Source organism: Sorex araneus, chromosome 2 (assembly GCF_027595985.1).
Source record: "Sorex araneus isolate mSorAra2 chromosome 2, mSorAra2.pri, whole genome shotgun sequence".
Lineage (NCBI taxonomy): Eukaryota > Metazoa > Chordata > Mammalia > Eulipotyphla > Soricidae > Sorex > Sorex araneus.
Window position 1 is genome coordinate 107,567,352 of NC_073303.1, and position 25,497 is coordinate 107,592,848.

Here is a 25,497-nt window from a genome sequence, read left to right on the forward strand (position 1 = left end):
GCTTCATTTTATCCTAGGAGCTTCTCTGGATTTCTCTCCAGACATCCAGAGTTTGTTTGGACTACCAGATACCCTTGCAAGTTAAAACACAGAAATAAGTGGGACAATGGAGTGGCTATTGTGGTATACTTACAGGGGGTCCCAGAGAGCCTTGGGGACCCACACTTCCTGTGATCCCGGGGACTCCAGGAGCTCCAGGAATGCCCTAGTGAAGAAGCAAGAAAAAAGGTGAAAACTCACACAGATTCCTGGAACACATCAGGTGTCAAGAAGGTACAACACACATACTCAGGGATCACTTCCCTTCTCCAAACCCTCAACAATAAGACTTTAGAAGTCATAACTTATTCCTGTTCCCCATTACCAAAAGAAGAGTTGTGACATCAGTTTAGAAGTCTCCATGCTGTCATTTTAGCTCTAATTTTTGGTTCTTTTTTTCCCCCCTCTAAATTCAAGAACTGTGTCTGACAAAAACTAAATCAATGCAGGTGATATTATGGTGAAATGGCTTAGAGACAAATTTTCAAGTGACATAAATATGTTATTTTCATATTTTACTTTTTTGGAGTGTCCGGGATCAAAGTCAGGGCCTCACACAAGCAAAGCAAGTGCTCAGTCACTGAACTATACCCTAGCTCCTAGGATATATTGTGTTTTGTTTGTTTGGGGGTCATATTCTAGCTCTGTGCTCAGGGATCACTTCAGGCAGTGCTCAGGAGACCTTTTGCAGTGCTGCAGATCAAACTGGGATCAGCCATGTGCAAGGTAAGCACCTTCTCCACTGTAATATCTCTTCGATCCACCAGCTATGTTCTGAAAAGGACATTCTAGGAAGAGCTCAGCATCAAGGGATGAGCTGTTTCTCTCGGTAAATATAAACACATGGAAGATCTGGTAAACAAGAAAACTCATCAGGGCTGGAGCAAGAATGCAGTGGGTAGAGGGTTTGCCTTGCAAGTGGCCGACCTAGGTTTGATTCCCAGCACCCCATATGGTCTCTCGAACACCACCAGGAGTAATTCCTGAGTTTAGAGCCAGGAGTAAACCCTGAGCATTGCTGGATGTGAAACACCCCCTTCCCACCCGCCCCACCCCAACACACACAAACACACACGCACACACACACACACACACAAGACAATGACTAGATCATCCCAGTCATTTATAGAAATACTCACAATTGGCCCTGGTGGTCCTGGAGGGCCAGAAGATCCTTCTTTTCCAGGAAAGCCCTATGGTAAGAAAACACAATGCATCGGTATACAGTTGCTTTATATGCTTTCAGAATTGGCACATTTAACTTGGGAGGACTGAGTCCTGCCATCTTCTCTGGACACACAGGCATTCTTTGCTTTCAAATTCTTTGTGGGAACTGTCATTGGCAATACTTTTGTGTCTGTTGGCTCTCCTGAGTGTTCAGTACAAGAGTTGAAGTGTAAGAAATGCCACTTATTAAAAAAATTATTTGCAGAAAGTATAACAAATGAGAAGAGAAACTAATTTCTGGTAATTAATCACTAGGCAAAAAAAAAAGAGAAGAACTGTCAGAACCTAAGAGAGGTTGGGACATAGAATCTTGACCATAGGTAACTCTTACAACTAGGGGCATTAAAATATCTGAAATTCTTTAGGTGAAGTCTGAAAAAGAATATAAGTGGGGCATTTTCTTCTGAAATAACACAGCATTAACAGTTGTGGGATTGTTAAATACAAATCACGGGCAAACAAATGAGTACATGTTTGCTTCTAGTATATGATGGAAGAGATTAAGCTTTAATGAGGGAAGAGAGAGATGAAGCATATTAAAAATACAACACCTTGAATGACATTCTATTTTGGTGGGGCCGAGGGGCATATGTGGAGGTGCTCAGGGCTTACTCCTGGCTCTGTGGTCAGAGATTGCTTTTGACAATGCTCAGGGGACCACTGGAGGTTTAAGGGATCAAAACTGTCAGCCACATGCAAGGCAAGCCCATTGCCCACTGTACTATTGCCATAGCCCCAGGAATAGCAATGGGTCTTAATAATATAAGGAGGTCTATTATAACTCAAAGGGAGACAAGATTTTCAACATAAGTTTTATAATAGCACTATCAGCTCGTTGTTTATCAATTTGCTTGAGCAGGCACCATTAACATCTCCATTGTGAGAATTGTTACTGTTTTTGGCATATCAAATGCATCAGGGGTAGCTTGCCAGGCTCTGCTGCGCGGGTGGGATACTCTCGGTAGCTTGCTGGGCTCTTCGAGAGGATGGAGTAATCGAACCTGGGTTGGCCACGTGCAAGGCAAACGCCCTACCCCCTGTGCTATCGCTCCAGTCCATAATAGGTTCATAAAATTTTGTTTCAACCATTACTTCCTATTACATGTACAAATGGGCTTTTCATCTTGGGATTCATCTCCTATCTGACTAATTCATTTCCATCTCCTGGCTGCCTCACTGCCTCTCTCATTGCCTTTGTGAAATCCAAGCCACTTTTTCCAGTGCATGATTCTTCTCACTTACTTTGCTCATAAAAAAACTCATCCACTTGGAGCTCCCCAACCCCCCAAAATTTATATCTCTCCCTGTCTTTATGTGACAAATTTAAAGATTAAGTGAAGACTAGAGTGGCTGAAGAAAGGAAATGGGGTGAGATTGGGGGGGTTCTGACAGGCGCCATGAAGAAGGGTCGAGAGAGGAGCCTTGATGAGCAAAGTCCCTGTGCCACACTCACGCCTGAATACTAAATCCCACAAGCAGACAAAGCAGAGCATTTGTGTTTGTCCTTTTCTGCCTGGCCACCTACAAGACAGTTTCCCAGTCTCCTTCAGAATTAGATTGGGGCCACACGGCTGGACTGTGGAAAGTGGCCAGTTACAGTTCTGCCTTGCAAAGATTTCCCAGGAGTAATTCTCCACTTTCTTTTCCCTTCTGCAGGAACTTTCCAAGCCATAGTTTTCAGAGGATTATCTCAAGATGGAAAACTCTTGAGTCTCGAAATGACTATGCTATGGCCATTAGCCCTCCCCTTTTCTTCCCCTGTCCTATTGTCAGAGTTGAATTGTGAACAAGAAAAACATAAATTTTCTTTTAAAAAAACTTCACACGACCATATAGAATTATGTCCCCAAGATTTTGGGTCTGCTGAGAGGCCATCATATTTGGTCCTTTATCTATTTTCAGCAGACATCTCCCATCCTGAGCGATCCCTCCAATCATCATTGACTTAGTGATCCCTTCTCTATCCCAGCTGCCTTCTCCCCCAGCTCGAGAGGCAGGCAGGGGAAGAAATTATGGAGTGAATTGTTTTGTGAAGAAGTTTGGTCTCGGCCAGGTCCCACAGGTTGCTCTCATGTGAGTTTCCCTATAGAATGGGCACCAGTGAGGTCTTATACACCCATATCATTTACCAGTGGCCAGATGCTCAAAGGCAGTTTTCTATGGAAGGGCAGCTGCGAGTTGTTATAGCATCTAAAGGCATGGAGTCCTACTTCTAGGTAAGGAGGATCTGACCAAGACATCAATAGTGTGCTCTATGGTGCACTTGACTCCAATATTTCTTTTCACAGACTCTGATAAATACTTTTGACATAATCATCCAAAGAAAAAATATGCTTCAAAATGACTGTGGGGGCTGGAACAATAGCACAGTGGGTAGAGCATTTGCCTTGCACTCAGCCAACTTGGGTTCAATTCCCAGCATCTCATATGGTTCCCCGAGCACCGCCAGGAGTAATTCCTGAGTCCATGAGCCAGGAGTGACTCCTGTGCATCGGCAGGTGTGACCCACAAAGCAAAAAAAAAAAAAAAAAAGACTGTGAATGACCTGTCACCATCGTTTCAAATCACTCACCACACGTTATCGCAGCTTGCTACAATGTTTCGACTAAAAAAAATATCAGTATCATTTTAGAAATGCAAAGTCATTTTCTTTCTAAATATCTAGAAAATTTTTAAAATCACATTCTTTATCATCCGATTTTATTTTTCACTGTAGGAATTATAGGGAGCAAACTAAACTCTGAAAAATTTTTATTGGTCAGCCTTGTATTTGCTGTACTGTTAAAAATCTTGGCAGAGCGGCTACAGGATTGATATCTGCCACGATGGCAATAACGATAAACGAGAAAGACTTTTTTTTGCAAGGAATTTACAATTTTGATGAAAGTTAACAGCTTGAAGAAAGTGACCATGATAAGGAAAATGAAAAGCACTGTGGTTTCATGGTGAACCAGAGTGTTCCACAGGGTCATGAAGAAGACTGCCTACCTAGGTGTGGAGAGAGAAGGAAACTGCATACAAGATGTGGAGCTTAAAACTCAGGATCCAGGATGGATCCACTGTATACATCCAGGTCAGGAGCCATGGCCATAGACTCCAGCCTTAGCAAGCAAGTTAACCCTTTGTGGGCTCACATACCTTTCTCAGCCCTTCATCTCAAGTGAAAGGCAAAGGCAGCATATTTTTATATTAAAAAAAGGATGTGATGAAAAGTAAAAATGCATTTACCGGGCAAAATAATTAGAAAATTCCAGCATTGTGTTCCAGTTTCTCCTTAAGCAAAGCTTAATGAATGGTTTTCGATCTTTAACAGCTAAATGTGTGTTTGCATTTTCCTCAAATAGTTCTATATCTCAAATTTTTATCTTTCATATCATAGAACCCTTTTGAAAAGATGTGCTTGTGGGTGAAACTGCCTCACAAGAAAGCAGAATCCCTTAATTAAGTAAAACAGAATAAATATTCAGGAAAGAAAGATTAAGTGATAAGTATAATGTGGGAATTCACTTAAACTAACAAATTCATTTTTAAATGTAAAAAATCAGCCACCCACATACAGCAATGTCTTTTAATGACTGACTTTAGGTATTTTTATCCATTTTGAGATATTCACCTCAAAATATTAATATGTACCCACAACCCACATTAAAAATTCTGTTTTTGCTCTAATAACTTGAAAGGATCTCTATAATTTGTTTTTGAATACATTTTTGACTCTGAGCAACTTATTAAGCTATGATTGCTGTGATTGATCAGTAAGAGCAACCTAACCAAAACCTTGCCTTTAAAATCACTGCTTTAAGAAACTTTTTACTATGCCTGAAATTGGCACGGCATAGTATTTGATAGACATTTTGTTAAATATTGATTAATCTTCATTTTTCTTCCCCACATTGTAGTCATGCTTTTCTCTGGTCACTGGCCTTTTCTCTAAGCTCTTAAAAGATTGTACTTACTAGATACTGTGTCTATGGCATCTATAGCATCAAATGGATATGCTACAAAGAATGCAGTAACTGAAACCTAAGTCAGAAGTCAATTACTAGGGCTCTTCAAGTCTCAGGTAAGGGAGACTGGTAAGCAGCTAGGTAAGTTTGTTGAAACAGACCAAACTCAAATAGTGAGGGCTAGAGAAATACTTGGAGAAACTCCCAGTGCCCAATTTCAACCCTGTGGCATGGCTCTGAACTGCTGCGAGCAACAGCCGACATACCACATGGCAATCAGCCATGAGAAATAAGGCTTCTACTTGCAGCAAAGGATTAAGACCAACCGCCAGATGAAGAGGCCAAACTGCAAAAAGCCACAGACTCAGTAAACACTGGCCCAGCTGAGACATTCCAGCTCCATCTTTATGCATGATACCAGCTTGACCTCCACTGGGAATTTCTCAGTCACACTACACAGTATGTAGATAGGTGAATATTTGCAGATGGAAACACACACACACACACGCACAAACACAAACACACACATTACCATTTTAGCATGTACACAAGTCACAAGCACTATTTAAATGCACATATAAATATAAAATGTATAGTTTTAGTAGTCTGCAGTGATGGCTTTGGTAAATCCAAACACAGCAGCGATATCCTACCTACAAAATCAGTCTGACGTAGGAAAAGTCTAACCCAGTATCATTTCCCAGTGATTCCAAAACCTAGTTGCTCACCAAACTATATGTTTTTAATTGTTCAATTCATGCCCAAGATAGTGTGTGCCTAAGTGTATGAGTTTGAAAGACAAGCAACTATCTATTTATCTACCTATCTATCCATAAACAACCCAAGACAAAACAGAATACAACAGCTTGCTCACTTATTTGGAGTTGTTGGCTTATAAATATTATCTGATCCTCCTTTTTTTAAGCTTCAGACTTCACCTGTAACATGGAAGAATAGTGTCTTCCTCTGAACCATAGAAAAAGCAGTGTCTTTTGTGAGACATAATGTTCATGTTGCCTTTTTTTTAAAATTTTTGTCTCTTACATAATCACCTTAAAAATTGGATAGTTAATATAAATTCAGTTACGTTCCTATTTGGAGTGTTTGATAGAAAGACAGTGATTAGGAATAAAATTGAGCCTCAGATCTAGAAAAGGTGTTTTGTTCAGTTCTTTCTCTCACTTTTATTTATTATCACATCTTCAACCTGCTCTTTCTACTTTCTCTAAGAACTGTGTGGCAGTCAGGGTGGATGTTGATAAATCTAAGATACATCAGTATAGCTCAAAGATCATAGGATAGGCCTGAGGACACACCAAGAAAAGAAGGAAAAGAAAAAAGAAAAAAAAAGACAAGACTAGAATGCTGATGCTTAAATTGACTCAGAAAAAAAAAAATCGCATGCAAGAATGAATTCAGTTGTTAAATATCTGAACTTGAACTTTCTTTATTTTAAAAAATGTGTGAATTTAAAACACTTACTATTTGATTCCCCCTGCTTTATTGAGACATAATTAGCATACAACAATGTGTAACTTTGTATGAAAGCATTTATTTGAAACATTTATGTATTTCAGATTGATTTCCTTCATTAACACCTCCTTCCTGTTGCACCATATTATTTTAATTTTTTTTTGGGTGGCATGAACATTGATCCACTTTCTTAGTAACTGTTGCTCTTTTGAGTGTGGTGCTGAGCCTGGAGAAAGCTCAGTTGGAACACAGGATTGGTAAGCAGGAGGCCATGAATTTGATCCCCAGCATCACCCCATGTAACTCACGGGGATCCTGGGATGCCACTTGGTGATCCTGCTATTGTGATTCCTGGCATCCCAGGGAGTGAGCAGTCTCTGACTCACTACAAGCAAATTTGTGTAAGTGCCACAACCCTTGGTCATCATAGAATGACAACAACAATAAAGGGGCAGGAAGGAGAGAAAAAAATAATAAGGGGTGGTCCTGCCTTGAGACCTTCTCAACTAAAAACGGAAACTTGTTCAATGTTCTTCTTGTCCAACTTTTACTGGCTGTTCCCCCTGCCTCCTGGTCCCCGCATCCAAGGCTGAAGTCTGAGCTGCTTGTCTTTAAGCATCATTGACCCCCTAGGGAAGAGCCAGAACAAGCAAGATACATTAAGAAACGTGTTCCTTGTTTAAAGAGATACTGAATCTTAGTCTTCAAATAAACTTTGCTAAGTTCTCTCTCCTCCCAGCTAAATTCAGGGACTATGATGGCACCAGCTCAGAAAGGAGATGTTAAATTTTCCCTAAGCTGGTTAATAAGGGGAGTTTGGGTCACATTTTTAACGGTCAACAAAGAAGAACAGAAAACAAAAGTGAACAATATAGTCCATCAGCCTACAGACTGCCTTGCTTATAGTCTCATACCATAACCTAATCAAGTAGCACTGCACTGTAACACTGTCATCCTGTTCATCAATTTGCTTGAGCGGGCACCAGTAACGTTTCCATTGTGAGACTTGCTGTTACTGTTTTTGGCATATTGAATATGCCACGGGTAGCTTGCCAGGCTCTGCTGTGGGGGTGAGATACTCTTGGTAACTTGCCGGGCTCTCCGAGAGGGATGGAGGAATCGAACTCAGGTCAGCTGCATGCAAGGCAAACACCCTACCCGCTGTGCTATCACTCCAGTCCAACCAAACCCTAGGTTCTCAAAGAAATAAGAAGCACATATAGTAGAGATTGACTCAAGCTTCCTCCCTCTGTGCCTGGCCGGTTTTACTTGGGATCTGAGGGTATAGAGGCACAATCATAGAAAATGACTCAGGTGCATAGAGTAAAGCAAAGAAAGCATAGCTGCCCTTTGAGTCCCTAGACAGGTGAGTCTAATTGGACAGTCTTCTGGAACTGGCTCTTCAGCCACGTCAGCCACTCCATCACCAGTGCACTTTTGCTCTCTTCGTCCTCTCGCCTGATTGTTTTACTAATGTTTTGTTTTATTTTTATTTTGGGGTCATGCCTGGTGGTGCTCCTAGCTTACTCCTGACTCTGTGCTCAGGGATCACTCCTCATGGGAATGGAAAGCAAAGGGACCATTTACAGTGTGAGAATGAAACTGGGAATGATGCATGCAAGGCAAGTGCCATCATCTTTGTACAAATTATCCAGCCTTTGTGTATGTTTTTCTTTTCTAGTGGTAGCTGCTCCTTCTAGGAGGTCCTAGGACAGAGGGGGAAAAAATGGCTCTTTCCTTCCACGTATCTGAGAGGCGCCACTCCCATGAAGGTGCTCCACTTTGGAGACCTGTGTCCTGACACCGTACTACAGAGAGCAGATCCCAGTCTCCTGTTTTAATGCTGCTGTTAATGCGTTAGACTTTGTGTTTTTAAGTTCACAGATAGTTGATTAAACAGCTGATCGTCCCCTAAATATCTGTCTTTACCCACATTTCCAAGGAGGGAAAACCCATTTGTTTTTCTGGACCCAGGAGAGAGTCGTGCCCTCAACACCAACCAGCTTTTCCTCACCTCCGATGGATGGTCCATGAATTGCGTCTTTTACTCTTGAATGTTTTTTCACTTTCTAGAACCTTTCCTTCAAGAGGCAGGAACTGCACCCCACTCCCTGGGCTGAGCACAGTACATGACACCTGGTATGTATTCAGTTATCTAGATCTGTGCTCAATTGTTTTATTTTAGTAAATAAAATGCCAAGGTATTGAGAGGAAATCATGGTTGTTTCTTCAAATGGGTAACTCACGTGCCTTTCCATACAATTCCAGAGAGCACCACTAGAAATTATATTATATTGTGAGAATATCACCCTAGAGTTGCATGATAGATTGTCATTGGTCTCATATATATATACTCTACAATAACTGCTCCAGATATGCATGGTATTTTTAGAATGTGAATCTAGAAAGAGTATGTTTCTTTTGAAAAATCAGTTTTAACAAGTAATTTTGGTCTCATCTACAGTTTTATTAATGTAGGTATGGGGTATATTCTGAAAGTTTGACCACCAAATTTAAGGGAATGAGGAAAATAAATCCACTTACAGATACCTTATCACTTTATTACAGCTCTAAGACTTTTCACTGGATAAAAGAAAACATGTTTGGAGTAATAGAAAAATATTTATAAAAAGTCTGTGTTGGTATATTGGTTTTAAAAGAAATAACTCCAAAACCAAATGATGGAAATGTTAATCTGATGTGTTTAATTTGGGAGGTTTTGGCCAAGACAAGACTCCATGGATCGATAAATCAAATAAATTCACTGAGCCAAATCTTTAGAATTGCCATTTTCAGACTCATGAAGGAATCTAAGAATGTAACCACACAGGATCTTAGCCGAAGTCCTTTGCCAAGACATATAAATACTTCTAGACACTCCTTCCACATGGACAAGAAATCTACATAAATCTGACTTCTAGAGAATGCCTCTTTTACATAGATTCAGCTGGATGTGTTTTACACACTAAGTAATTCCATTTAATGGACAGAGACCAAACTCAGATTTTAAACAAATATGTTTGGTGTGGAAAATAAAAAGAACATGGAAGGAATTGAAGGGCCCACATCCATACGCCTATAAAAAAATAATTTTCTTACTCTCGAGCAGTACGGCTTCCCTGAGCTAAAGGCCTACCTTCAGTTAGAGTGAACCTTCCAGCTCTCCTAAAGGCAAGTTGCAGCCATACGCTAGTCAATGTCAAAGACATTATCTATCAACGAGTTGGTTCTACGAGGCAGCCACTCCACACCACTCAGTCTTGAGAAAAACTGTGCAGCTGCCCACAACTTAAAATCAGTGACAGTTTGGGTTGGAGCAACAGCACAGCGGGTAAGGCATTTGCCTTGCACGAGGCTGACCCAGGTTCAATGTCTGGCATCCCATATGGTTCCCCAAGCACCGCCAGGAGTAACTCCTGAGCGCAGAGCCAGGAGTCACCCCTGAGCATCACTGGGTGTGACCCAAAAAGTAAAAAAAAGAAAAAATATCAGTGACAGTTTTAGGAAGCCTACCTTTTCTCTCTCCTTTGCTGAAATTTTAATAACTTCCTGTTGCTTTCCTTTGCAAACTTGAAATCCTTTGTCTTCAAATAAATATTGTAAGTGAATATGGTTTAACATCTCTAGTTTTATGTTTAGACAATCTCCTCTTACCTAAGACCATTGACACCACACACACACACACACACACAGTGTTGTTCACATGTCAGCCTACCCTCAAACCATAGGTATGCTATGTTGTCCAGTATTGGAACTGATCCACATTCCCTGCAGCTCAGTCTTCTATACATGCACACCCTCAGCTCCCTCAGCTCCCAATGACCTACCTTTCCCTGTGCACTTGGCTAGTGTCTTTCAAATTGAGATTCAGTGTTAATGGTGCCTCCTCTCTGATGCTCTCCAAATGACCACAAGTCTGGCTTAGTTATCTCTTCTTGTACTCCCAGAGGGCTTCATAAACACTTGCATTATGTCATGTTCATAAATTCCTTATTTGATTACACCCAATAAACTAAAATTTCTTAGAGAATAAGAACCCCAAACCTCTTTCAGCAAAGCCATCTTAACTAAACAGACACCAGAGAGATAATATAGGGGTTAAGTACTTAATAGTACTTTATATTACTGGGGTTAAGGTGCTCAAGTGACTGGCCCTGATTCAATCGCTGGCAACGCATGGTCTCCTGAGCTCTGCTAGCAGTGACTCCTGAGCAAGGGGCAGGTGTAGTCCCTGAGCACTGTTAAGAAATTAGGCAGTTCTAATCACCACTCCCCCCAAACCAAAAATAACATAATAATTAATTGCTCTCCTACCATCCTTCTATTTTTTTTGCCATCCAACTTGAACAAAATCAGAAAATAAAAAGTTGGCATATATTAAATTGATGGAGAATGTTATAGTCCTCTTATATTTTAATTCATTTATTGCTAATTTCTTTTGAACTTGTGCCTTAAACATTTTACACACCTGGAAATTCTACTAAATCTGTGTATACAATTCAGTGCAAATTGTATTTAGGCAGGGGAAATGTTCAGAAGGGAAGGCTGCTAATTTGGGAAGGTTTGATGGTAGTTTTCTCCAGTTTTTGATGAAGCCCATTGACATTGACATTGACATAGAATATGTCCATGGAAGGAAATAGATGGGAGACAGGATGTTTATGGGAGAAACACACACACACACACACACACACACACACACAAAACCTACATGCACACAGTACGCCAAAGCCTAGCTTATCCTCCTTTTAGACAGAATTTAGACAGAGTTTAAACAGAAATCTCGGTCAAGTGTGGGAGATTCCATACTGTAAAAACGCAGGGGATAGTTTGAGCCTTCCAATAAACCAGCTGGCAGCACAGTTCCTTTGGGAGGAACGTGCTCTACTAACAACAGCCTTGGCTGAATCCTTACCCTTTGACCCGGTGAGCCGTCGCGTCCCGGGGAGCCAACACCTCCTGGAACCCCCTAGGGAGAGCAAGGATAGAAAAGTCAAATTCAAGGAAATCAAGTATTCTTGTGCCACTGAAATTTCTGAAAGCCTTCAAACAAAACTCAGCATCCAGGGGAGGTGACATTGAGGGAGAACTCAGAGCCCAGAACTTATTCATGGCCAAGAACTCTCCCTGAGCAGGACTCATTCACACTGAGAGCACTGAAGGTAAAGGAATTCAGACAGTGGTCTGCAATTGAGGGACCATGCATTGCCAGAAACACAGCGAATGCCAGCAAATGTAGGTTTCTTTTGCCTTGGCAAAGCTAAGAGCAGAGGACTAGAAAAATAAAAATAATACCTGTGGGCCAGGAAGGCCAGTCTCTCCTTTATCTCCCTTCTTGCCTGGCATTCCCTGAATATTTAAAAGTACACGGTTAAGTTCACATAGATAAAGTCTTAGTCTTCTCGTTATTCTCCACTGACTGTTCTAACGTTTTTAAACATTCAATTCTTTCATGCTACCAACCAAATATAACATATTTCACATCTCACATATGCTCCACCACTTATGTAAGCATTCCTATGGGCTGGGCATTTCTGTTAGAAGAGTTTAAACAGAAATCTCAGTCAAGTGTGGGAAATTCCATACTGTAAGAATGTAGGGGAGAGTTTGAGCATTCCAATATTAATCATAGTTCAGATGTTCAAGCTCTATCTATATAGATTTTTTTTTGTCTTGGCTAGAAATTTCCAAGAATGGAAAAGCAAACAGGACACTTGGCAGGCAGCATGTCCTAGGCCAAGTCTTGGGAAGAGTAGCAGCAATTGTTCATCCTGACATGCTAATGCTTTCACAAATGTAAAGCTAATCCTGGAATTGTAAATTCCTTAGCTGGGGAGATGCAGTCATATTGTTCAAAAGATTTCTAAAAATGTAACTCAAATAAGTCTGTTTGCTTTAAATACTACTGTGTGCAGTAACTGGTTTCATTATTTAAATCTAGATTCTTATAGTGAGATGAATGAAACTCCATGAGGGGAATTTAACTGGCTTTTAATGACACAAAGAGCTTCCAACAGAGTGATGTAGCAATAGAAACTGTGTAGTCTAGAATCTGAAACATGTGCTCAGTGTGCTGGACTTCAATGCAAGTTGAGACAAATCAAAAGAAATGACTCTAGAATCTACATGCACAATAATGAATAACTTAAATTTGTGCAATATTGGTTGCTTTCTAGATTCTATCATATTTCTAGATTCTATCATATTCCATTTAGGACTTAGCCAAACAAGGAGACAATGGCAGACATGCCGAGCCTTGCCGTACTTCTCCAAACAAATTGCTTGTGAATATACCTACTCCTCAGGTGTGTGTTTGAAATAGACCTCTATCACTGAACACAAACAGTGGCTAATGAACAGACATACCCCTTGCTTTCATGTTTCAATTCTCATTTTAGCAGTTGAAAGGGAAAGTGGCTGGGACTCATTATTAACATACGGAAGACAAAAGTTCATTGTCTTGATCACTCATAAGTAATCAAGATAAGAGATAACAGTAAAACCCATCTGAATATTCACACAACTCACAGGCATTCCTTGTATAGACAAACCACTTGGTCCTTGGGGTCCAGGGGGACCCTGAGGTCCTTGGGGGCCTATAGTTCCACGAGGGCCTTCTGGTCCCTGTGGGGGAAAAAAAAAGGAAAATTATTTCAGAACTGAATTAGACCCTCTATGACCTGAAAGATATTTCTGTAGCAGGCAATATAATCTCCTCCTTTAAATAGTATTTCCAAAGACATGAAACCCTCCTCACATATTAAGATAATAATGTGATTCCCATCCCAGGCAAAATGTCACCAGTAAGCTAAGAACATACACACAACGGTTGCTACAGTTTTTGGTTTGCTTTCATAAATAAGAATGGTACAGTAATCATGGACTCCCCCACACTTCACAACAAATTGAAAGATATAAGTGCTTCAAGATGACTCTCTTGGTCCGTGAAGGTTTACACTGGTTCTCTCCCTTTCTGTGTTCTTCAATCCCACTCTCCTCTACATTTATGGGTACTCTGTATCTAACCTTTCTCTTCTTCTTCACCTTGACCTCATGATCTGCCTCATCAATGCCCACTGAGGGACTTGCCCAAAGATGATGATTTCCTTTCTTCTAAGAATCAAGAATTCCTGTTCATTTGGCAACGGATACTATTAACTTTATTAACAACAGCTATGTTGTTGTGTAGGTAACATTATACAACCTCTATAACACAAAGTTCACTTGTGTATTTCTGAGTTGTGTAATGTACAACAAATTGCATGATATGAAACTGTAATATACAATTCAGAACATTGACTTACTTCAATTTCTTTTTCTTCTTCTTTTCCTTCTCAGACTCCAACTAAAGCTATTATTGGATAAATTCAAACTCCAACACCTAGGTATCATCTTAAATTAAATTCCAGATGGATAAAAAATGTAATGGGGACAAGGCACTACAGAAGGGAAAACCTAGCATAACATGGGGATAAATAATAAATGAAACCAGAGGCCTGCTAAAGGTGTATATGGGTAACCACAGAGAAATAGAAATAGAAATATGATGGAAATAGAAATGTCCAGTTATACAGGACTCACGTAAGAGCTGAACTGGGATGGATTTTGGGGTAATTTATTAGGGAGCCTGGAAATAGTATCAAGGAGAAATAAATCAGGGACATCCAAAAAGAAAAGAAGAAGGGATAATAGAAGTCAGGAGAAACTGAGATGAAAAAGACTAAGAAAAAAAATGAAGACAAAGGATGTAGTGGTACAGGAAAGGCTGAAGGAGGAGAAAATTAAAACAGGTGATCAACCATGTCAAATGCTATGGAGATCTCAAGTAAAGTAAGAAATATACCATGGCTCATGGGTTTGGTAATGAGGAAATGATTTTAATGAAAAGAATTTCTACAGGACTCAAATTAACTGAAGTTATATGTGAGTTAAAAATGATTTTGATTATCTGTGAATGGAAGCAATCACTATACACACTTTTGGATTCTGTTCTGTTTGTGCTTGTCCACGCACCTCTGTTTTGAGGCACATTCCAGGAATATGTTTCTTTTTATTGCTGAGTTGTTTTTCCATGTAGGGATATACAGAATTTTTTTTTTGCTCATTTATTAAGTAATGGACACTTTGATCACTTCCAAGTTTTATACTATTAATGATAAAAGTGTCACAAACAACTCTGTGTCAAAAAAGACACATAGATTTAAGGAGTAAGAATGCAAAAAAATGGGAGAAAATCATTCTTAAAGAAAAATGCTGTAATAGGAAGACAGAGGTGAGGTAGCTGAAATATTAAAAGTGTGATGGAAAAGAAGAGTAGATGATTTATAAATATAACTTTTATTGATGAGGCATTAGTGATATATTGCTTATATTTATTGAGTGGTTGAGAATGGAGTAGAAGGGCAGAAATTAGGTGAATTTGTTTTATTTTGCAAAGCACAAAATGAAAATGACAAGGAGAAATCAGAAAGAATGTGACATTGTACTTCTAACTCTTTTTGAAGGTAGCAGTGATGGTGTTATTTTGTATATAAAAATAAGAAATGACCATATTGATAGTGGCCTTGAGAATGGACGGTCAAATGCTACATTTGGGGATCATCAGATGATCCTTTTAAAATTTCTTCATGGTCAGAAACATCATTCTGTGAGAATGTTAGAAAAATAATGGGTTAATGCACTAGAGGTGTTGGGAGGAGAGAGACAGAATCTACTTTGCACATGGTACCACCCTTGGGTGCAACCCAGGAACTTCCAGCTTATACACTGTATAAAACCTTCAAATCATAGGTCATTATTTAGCATGCAAGAAATTCAAGATACATACACAGACACAAGTCTGTGCCTGAAAGATGTACCACAATCTCAGAAAATAAAATGAAACAACAAAGTCAGCTATCTTATGATCTGACTTGAATCAACTAGCACTCGATTCTCTTCTCTTCTTTTACTTACTCATTCTCAGTCCATATTCTCTCCTACCAGGTTGTTTCACTTATTTCTACTTTTATAGGAAAAAAGAAGTTTCAATGATTTTTGTCTCATTTAGCAAGTTCTCATTACGAAGCAGTAAATCAGGCTAGATTTGTGATTATGTATAAAAATATGGCATAAGTGAGAGAGGAGCCAGGTAAGAAAAGTTCCTGAATGCCAGCCAAGGAGGGATAGATGCATTTTCAGCACAAGAGGACAAGACTTCCGATTTGGAGAGTCTGATATGACTGAGCATAATCTTTTTGTTGGCCTTTTAGAACTTATCTGGCAGTGCTCAGGGATTGTTCCTGGTTCCAGCTCTGGGCTCATTCTTATTGGGGTTTGGAGAAATGTGTGGTTCTGGGGTTCAAATCTAGGTCAGCCACATGCAGGGCAAGCATCGTGCCCACTGTCCTACCTCACTGGCCCTACCGAGAAGACTGGGGGTAGATATAAGAAATTCATCAGAAAATCAGTGGCTAGACTTCTGCCATGCCTTAGGGTACTTCTGTGCAAGGTGTAGTACATGGGTGTATCTTTGCCTTTAGGTCATTGGTTTTATTCAGTGTATAAGCTTAACTAGCAGGATTGATGGCCTTGACCAGGGAGAATAGAAAATAGAGCTGTGAACTTGATTTACAAAGTGGAAAGGGAGAAGGAAGGAATCTACAACCTGAGAAATTATCTGGGGAAGACATCTGTCTACTAGTGATCCATTGCTTCCCCCCAAAGACACATTTTTGTTATAGCTAAAGGAATAGAATAATGTATAAGACAGAATACTACTTTGGAGACTAAAGGACTTAAAAGATTAACAATCTGTTTCTAACCCCAACAGCTTTTTAAAAACACCGAACCATTTAATGTTTGAAGAAAGAGCACAAGTATTTTGAGATGGGAAAAAGGTTGTATGGGCAGCTTTTATTTTTATAATATTTTAGGAGATTTGGATTACAGAGAGGGTAAATAGTACTTCACCTCAAATTACTTTACCTTTGGGCCCTGTTCACCACGCTGGCCCTTTGGTCCTCGAACTCCTGGGCCACCCTAGCAAACAGATGTTAGTAGTTAGCACAAGGGCAAATCTTCAGGCAGAATATTTCCCCTACTTCCTTTAATAGCACAAATTATGTAATTCTTATTTTGTGTAAAGGCCAACACATTGTGTAATGGTACATATTCATTAAGACCTTACCTGGAAATTTACCACCCAGAACCAGCTCTTTTGCTGATGACTTCATAGTCTGAGAAAAATTTCTATGCCAAATCCTTTAAAATTTTAAATAGTTTTAAATTTCAGTGCCTAAGACCATTGCTGCTAATTGATACAAATAAAAACTATATACAACTAATAAAAGTCTCTCTCTATATAATGTTCTACTAAAATTCTGATATTAAGTTCTTCAGTGGAATTGCAAAAAAAAACCCAGAAATAATTTAATTTTTCTGACTTTAATTATATGTCGTTGATAGTCTGTTACTTACATTTCCCTCAAGACTTTTACTCTATTAGCACTATTCTTTAACAGCCCTTTCACTTACATAGATACATATTTGAATATATATTCTGTAAAAATCTGCATTATCCATGTTTGCTTATATACTCATGTAAATACTGATTCACTATTTTGCTTAAATAAATCTATTTTAAAAACAAATATTATAGCACTAGAGGCAATAAAAATTCATTACTTATTAAACATGAACCATTACTTATTCACTGGTAAATTATTTTAAAATAATCTTAAATATGTACTGTAAATATTGCTATTAAATTTAACTACCATTTGTTCTTATTTAAGTGTGCAAGCCATAAGTTTGGCCTATTAAAAAGGAAGATAAACAAGCATTAGTAGGTCATCTTGATACCAGACTGTCTTTTCTTTTTACTTTACTTTTCTTTTTTTCTTTCCTTTTTCTCTCTATTTTTTCACTTTTTTTTTTTTTGATAGGGGCCACAATTGGAGGTGCTCAGGCATACTCCCGGTTCTGTGTTCAGGGATCATTCCCGGTGGTGCTCAGGAGACTGTATGTGGTACCCAAGATTTGAACCAGAGTTGGTCACATGCGAGGAAGTGCCTCACTTTCTGTACTAGAAAATATCTCTTTTGATTGAGCAAAAGGATGAAGAGATAATTGGAAATGGAATTACTAACATTTTCACTACATGATTTCAAGGAATCTGTTATGTTCATCCTACTGGCAATCATTTTGTACTGCAACTGAATCACTTGGGAAAAGAATAGATGTGGTCCATTTTCAAGTTTCTTCTGACTGGTTGAAATCATTGAAAGTCATCCCCCTACCCAATATAAGTTGATTGCTTTGTTTCTAAGTATTTCCAATAAAATTATCAAATTTTATTTTATGTAGGTGTAGCACTGTAGCACTGTCATCCTGTTGTTCATCGATTTTCTCCAGCGGCACCAGTAACATCTCCATGGTGAGACTTGTTACTGGTTTTGGCATATCGAATATGCCACGGGGAGCTTGCCAGGCTCTGCCCTGCGGGTGGAATACTTTTGGTAGCTTGCCAGGCTCTCCGGGAGGAGTGGAGGAATCGAGCCCGGGTCAGCCAAGTGCAAGGCAAATGCTCCAGCCCTACGTAGGTGTATGTGTATCTATAGGAGATATTGCCTCCAGGATGTTTGTGGTGTTATTTGAAGGAAATAAGTTTTGTATGTGAGGCTACACATTTTTAGAGTTCTCACTTTTTAAAATTGAGGTGATAATGATTTGCAACATTCATTGAGGGGACATAGGTTCACTCTAAGCTTTGGTGTTTAACATGTTTTACATACTTTTCTGTGATTAAAACATATAGCTAATTTATTATGCATGCATGTATTATGCATGCATTATGAATTTTTGAATACTATACCTTTAACTGTTGCAACTATATGCATGCATATTATGCACATGTGTATATATATATATAGTTTGAGGAACAATGTAACTTTATATATATAAACTTTATATATATAAAACTTTATGTATATAAAAACTTTATATATGTGTATATATATATATATATGCTTCTTCTTCTGTAAATACAGTGGTTCTCCTCCCCACATATTTTTTTTTGCTATTTTTTAAGAGATACTGCATTTAAAATTCTTATACGGGGGGTCAGAACAATAGTACAGTGGGTAAGATGATTGTTTTGCATGCAGCCAGCACAAATCAATCCCCTGCACCACATCAGCTCTCCTGGGAACTGTCAGGAGTGGTCTCTGAGCACAGAGTCAAGAGTAATCCCTGAGCAACCCTGAATGTGGCCCCAAAGGAAACAGAAGCCTAATGTTGGGGCCAGAGAGACAGCACAGGGGGTAGAGTGCTTGCACATGGCTGACACTGGTTTAGTCCCAAGAACCCCACATAGTTCTCTTGCTAACCCCAGGAACTCACTGAGCACAAAGCCAGGAGTAACCCCAGAGCACAGTTGGATATGGTTTCCCAAAACAATGAAAAAGTAATAGAGTCCTTGTGCCTCTCTTGAGTACAAATGTTAATGCTGAAGATAATAGAAATTAGAAACAGAGTGTGATGACTAGGCAGAAAAATTTCCACAGTGAGATCCCAAAAAGCTAGGCCAATATCCTCCTCTAATAAGACTTTAAGAGAACCCTCTTTCTCCAAGCTTTAGTCAACACAATATTGCCAAATATTACATTTTTGCCAATCCAATAATACTTTAGTGACATTTAAATATTTTATTTCCCTGAAAACTGAAGTAAAGTGCCTTTTATAAGGCTTATCTTCTATTTCATAAATGTGTGAAAATTATGCGTTTGAGGGGATACCTAACCTTTAACTGTTGCAACTACTTCCCTCCCCTCGTATGGTAGAAATTATTTCTTGCAAAGAGCATTTCCTGACTCCCTTTTACATTTTATTTCTCCCCCTCAAGAGGTATTAAGAAGACTGAAATTTGCTTCCCTAGTTCCCACCCTTGAGGTATTAAGAAGACTGAAATTTGCTTCCCTAGTTCCCACCCTTGCAACCAGGACTGTTTTGCTAACCAGTTTGAGCCAATTTGATCAAGAACCAACAAGTCTGAGGAAAGCAAACTGAAACAGTCTGGGATCCTTGAGGAAATTGTTGGCAGCTTCTTTGCCTTGGGACCTCTCAATTTTTTCTTGAACAATGACTGTATGAACCACCCTACAGTTTACACTGTTGTTTGTCAAATGTCCTCTTCTTTGCGAAAGTCCACTGACTCTTAATTATTACATTCAGTCTGATACAATTCTTTAATCTTGTTTTTATACAATTTTTTCTCACATAGAACTTTCATCCAATATGACTACTTGACTCACAGATATCTGCGCCAAAGGTACCATTTATACATGTCAGGGACTATTTCATCATTTTAAACTAATATTTCACATTACAACTAACCTTCACTATTGAGCACATGACAAGAATTTAACAAAATGTTTGTGGACATAACTTCCATTTCTTTAATAAGAAAGGTTGGTTTAGGCTATGGGAATGATTCTTTTACCCATGCCTTTCTACTGCCCTTTTTGGTGCCTACACCTATATAAATTCTTAAATATGAAACTAATCACAACACTGATAAATCAAGCAGAGTTTGTGACAAATTGTTGGCATACTATTTCTCAGGTGGTTATCAGACTTGAAAGATTTGATCATTTCAAAAGTTTTTCTCCTAGGCAATATCTTCTTTCCCTCTAAGTTAGACTCAACTTTGGTCTTTCACTTCTTTGCTGCTTTGGTCTCACTGTGAAGTTTGACTCTTAGCTCCTATGTAAATATCTTATAACTTATTCCAGTTGCAGTTGAAAACCCTCAAGCTAAAGAAGCCTATTAATGATGTTTAAAATACAAAAACAAACATTATTGTAATTAAGAACTGAACCCATACATTCCAGGAATGAAGAAGAAAGGAAACGCTAATGTAGCAGGCATAAGGGCTGAGACTGCCCTGGGCAAGGAGGGGAATGGGGGTGCAAGCTTGCTGCAAAGCTCCTATTTTATAGACTGTACAAAGGCAATGAAACATCAACAGGTGGGGGAAGGGTAGAATACAAAACATTCTTGAAATCTGAGGAACTTGAAAGGTTGCGCTCTGAGAACGCCAGCAAAGAATGTCTACTAGGAGATGAATGGCCAAGAAGTTGCTCCCATTTAGCAGTGGGAAGCATAGGAAATGTCTCCACTAAGAAATATCACTGAGAAGTTGATTCTCACGCTACCCACCGACCAGGAGTCACATCGTGTATGAGGATCTAGTAAGACTACTATGAAGTTAAAATTCGAAGGTCCTTTTTGTTTGGTTGCACACACAGGAGCTTAGCAGAAGCAGATATGTGTATTCTAATAACTGTGTCTTGAAAACTTCCATCGATAACAATTCAAGCAATATAAATTCAAATAGACACCAAAAGAATACCACAAAATAAAGACGGAAACAAGATGACATAAGCAAATTCAGCAGAAAGAGAAATGGCAGAATGAGAACGAACTCTGCTGTAGTTATTGAAAGGATCAATTAAGAACACAAGCTCATTTCACAAAGATTAATAAAAGGAAAGTGTTACAAAAGAACAGACAACACAAATTACCAATAGGTTTGAAAAAGAAAACAAAACCTATAGGCTAAATATAACATCATAACCAGAAACAAAATGGATAGGCAAATAACATATTCAACAAAGTTACATACAGAATGTGCTTGAAGGGTAAGTTTGAAGAAGTTACACGAAATTAAACTTAGGGGATAATGGAATAAAACTTAGAGCTATAATGCCCACCCTGTTGGGGATTCAGTAAAACACAAAAGAGATGATAGGAGAGAGGCAATATTCAAGGAGAAAATGATTCAGCATACTTCATATTTAATGAGAAACTCATGAAAACCCAAGATTGAAAAAAAGCAGAACAGCAACAAAAATCAACACAAAAGAATATTGTACTGAAACTTGGACTCACTAAAGACAAAGGACTTTTGAAAGCAACCAGGGATAAAGGATTCCTCACAGTCCAGGAATGACAATCAATTAGACTGACAGCCGACTTTTCAAAGGCAACAAAGGAGGCTATAAAACACTATAATAGCATCTACAAAATGTTAGAGAAAATAACGGTTAATCTAGAATTGAATCCTCAGTTAATTACATTGGAAGTTTGTCTGGTCATTTTAGCTGAGATCAATATTAAACTCTAAACAGGTTCATAGTAGAGCAACTCTCAGATGAAGGCAGCGTTGACACCACGGGAACTGCCATATTATTGCTGTAATCTAAGATATTACTTATTAAATGAGCTTGCTGCAGAACCACAGTCTAGCCCGTAGAGTTGTAGAAAATGGTCAAGAAGGCCATTCAGATTTTATTTAAGCACCCAAAGGCTGCATATGCTACTTCTTTCACTGGTCAGAACTTAGTCATATGTCAAGTCCACTTGCATTGATGCTAAGAAAGCAGATTCTTTGCTAAATGACCATGTACCTGGCTGAAACACTAGGAACTCTATTACAAAAGTGAAGCAATGGCAATGAACATGGGGAACAATCTTTAAAACGTCCATCAAAACTATCTCTATAGTAATGGGACATAAAAACAAAAACAGAAAAATTTACTATCAATAGTGTCTCATGAAAGAAATATCCAAGAGATGATTAAAAACAAGTAGTTATGAATCCAGAAGTTCATAAATGAATATATCAGAGGAGACCACTACCGTTCAAAGACATATGAAACTTGCTCAATTTCAGTAGCAGGGGAAGAAAATTATATCCAAAATAGCAATGGTTCAGGTTTTGTAGTTATCAGGTCAAAGAGCATGTTCCTGGCCAGCAGCATCAGATGGGGTGCAGAGAAAGAGACCCTGGGTCAGAGTTTGTGAAAGAGACTGTTGGAACAATTACCTTGAAGAGAAGATTAGATGCCTTCATGAAGTTGAACAGACACGCTCCTTATTCCCCTCAAATCTGATTTTAAATAGTTTTTTGTTTTTTTGGTTTTTTTTGGTTTGTTTGTGTTTGTTTTGGAAGATGATTGAGATTGAACCCAGGTGGGCTGCACGCTGAGCCAGGGCCTTTATCTGCCTTTATCTCTCCTGCCCCACTAAGTCATGTTTGCAAAGATAAATACACAGAATTTCCACAGTGGTAAAAATTGCATTGGGGAAAAAGTCCACAGTAATGGGTCAATAAACTATGGCTTATAAGAACAGTTTATGGTAGGTATAAAGAGTGATCGAAATAATAAACATTCGTAGGGTGCAAAGACATTCCTTTGGGTAAAAAATAGCATGTTGAACACAGTTGAACACACATCTTTGTTTTTTATAGCTAGGTTTAAGGCCACACCTTATATTTATTTAAAAAAATGTATAATATGTGATATTTATATGTGAATTTCTTAGGATGCCAGATAAAGAGGCCAGAGCTATTTTATATATAAGATAACAAAGGTTGTGATTTAGTACCTTACCTAGTTTTATGATTTCAATTAAATACTCCCTTTCGATTTGTTTTTGGGTCACACCCACCTGTTCTCAGGTCATACTACTCGCTCTGTGCTCAGGGGTTACTCGTGGCTTTGTGCTCAGTGGACAAAATAAGGTGCTGATGATTGACCAGAGTCAGCTGTGTGCAAGGCAAGTACCTTACCCCATTACTATCTCTGCAGCTAAAAACTGAATACTTCTTTCATCATTCACATTTGTTTCTTTGCGGTAGTTTTTGTTTGGTTTTGGGTTTTGTTTTGGTTTTTGGTTTTTTTAAGTATTTGGGTTCTATATCCAGAGTTTGAAGACACGCTTATGAGCCCAAGAAAAAGAGAACAAGCTGCACTGGATTCCAGATACACCCGGCAGGATCTCTTTCCTTATGTTCAGTTTAGGAAACGTGGTGCATACATGAAGGGAAACTGGACAGGGGGAGCCAAGCTGGAGGGAATTTCCATGCAGCTGGCCGGTGGAGGGCGTGGCCTCATGCTGACCCAGTAGGCTCCACTTTCAAGCCAACATGAGTACAATCTGGTGGGGATCAGTGAGCTCCTCCTTCCAAGGGCTGTTTCCTTATATGTATGTGCATCTTCTTCCTAATTCCAGTCTGTCAACCTCGATACATTTACCATTTCCTCATCACAGACCAGCTCAAGCATCCCTGTCTTCAAGAAATACTGAGAGTATCCATTTAGCAGGCTACCATATATATAAGCACGTAAGCATTACATCAAATAAGCCCACATACAATATAAAAGATATACCACAGTAGATTAAAAGACCAGAAAATGTATATATTTACATTGTTACACTTTAAAGGGGCTGGAGTGATAGCACAGCGGTTGGGCATTCGTTTTTCATGCAGCTGACCCGAGTTCGATTCCTCCGCCCCTCTCAGAGAGCCCAGCAAGCTACCGAGAGTATCGAGCCCGCGCGGCAGAGCCTGGCAAACTACCCGTGCGTATTGGATATGCCCAAAACAGTAAGAGTAAGTCTCTCAGTGAGAGACGTTACTGGTGCCCGCTCGAACAAATCGATGAGCAACAGGATGCCAGTGACAGTGACACTTTAAAAGGGCTGGAGCAATAGCACCGCAGTAGGGCATTTGCCTTGCACGTGGCAGACCCGGGTTTGAGTCCTATGCCCCTTTCGGAGAGCCCAGCAAGCTACCGTGGGAGTATCGCATCCACACGGCAGAGCCTGGCAAGCTACCCGTGGTGTATTCGATATGCTAAAAACAGTAACAACAAGCCTCACAATGGAAACGTTACTGGTGCCCGCTCAAGCAAATCAATGAGCAACAGGATGACAGTGACAGTGATACAGTGATACACTTTAGAAAAATTGTCCTGGGGCTGAGGCGATAGCACAGCAGGTAGGGCATTTGCCTTGCACACGGCTGACCCGGGTTCAATCCCCAGCATCTCATATGGTCCCCTGAGCACCGCCAGGAGTAATTCCTGAGTGCAGAGCCAGGAGTAACCCCTGTGCATCGCCAGGTGTGACCCAAAAAGAAAAATAAACAAATAAAAAATTGTCCTTTTTCTTCCCTTCTCTCCCCCTTCTCTTTTCCCCCTCCCAACCCCTTTCTTTCACTTCTGTTTTGTAAAAAGTTCTTGGCAGCAATGAAGAAGCTCTTGCTCTGATAGTGTACTAATCCCGATGAATAAGAATTCTTCGCTTTACATGCCAACTTTTACACAGGATAAGGAAGGAGCACAGAAGCAGATATCAAGGGTACAATCAGAGGTTCAGTGAAAACCACGGGATAAAATGGAAGATGTTGAGGGCCAAAGAGACAGTACAGGGATTAAGGTGCTCGCCTGTACGGCCAATGCTGGATTAATCCTCGGTACCACCTCTGATCCCCTGAGCACCTCCAGAGTGATCCCTGAGCAAAGAGCCAGGGCAAGCCCGAGCACTGTCCAGTGTGGCTCCCAAAGAGGGAGATCAGATGGTAGTGTGGCTAAGGGCACCGTCTATAGGAGGGACGGGGGTCCAGATCTGAAGACCCGCTCCTCCAAGCTGTGCTCTTCCTCATTGGAGACTTCCAAGCGACGCTGAAGCAGTCTGGAGTATGGCCTGATCTATGCCTAAGAGTTCAATGCTTGCGTTGGTTGATGTGGTGCTGCTGAAGCCCAGAGATGCTGGGGGGGTAGCGGGGGGAAGGGGGAAGCCATGAAGAACACATCTGGCAGTTCCTGATGGACCTTGTGGTCCTAGGGATAGAACTCAGGGCCTGGTGCGTATGTGCATTTGTTGGGCCATCTCACAGGCCCCTAAGCCGTGTTCTTTAGGGAGTTCCTTTACGTCCCCTGCCCTCCCTGTCTTCTCTGAATAAGCCAATGTTTAGGACAGT

General features: G+C 39.7%; 1 protein-coding gene across 5 annotated transcripts in view; it reads right to left on the reverse strand.

Annotated features, from left to right (window-relative positions):
- Positions 1–25,497, reverse strand: part of COL14A1 (collagen type XIV alpha 1 chain) — a 208,933-nt gene that overhangs the window by 45,543 nt on the left and 137,893 nt on the right. For all 5 annotated transcript variants that reach the window (XM_055127235.1, XM_055127233.1, XM_055127232.1 and 2 more), the window contains 6 exons: positions 16,653–16,706; positions 13,215–13,310; positions 11,982–12,035; positions 11,602–11,655; positions 1,179–1,232; positions 134–205 (listed from right to left, as the gene is read on the reverse strand). In XM_055127235.1, coding sequence (XP_054983210.1) covers positions 134–205; positions 1,179–1,232; positions 11,602–11,655; positions 11,982–12,035; positions 13,215–13,310; positions 16,653–16,706 — 384 coding nt within the window. The remainder of the gene's footprint in view (positions 1–133; positions 206–1,178; positions 1,233–11,601; positions 11,656–11,981; positions 12,036–13,214; positions 13,311–16,652; positions 16,707–25,497) is intronic.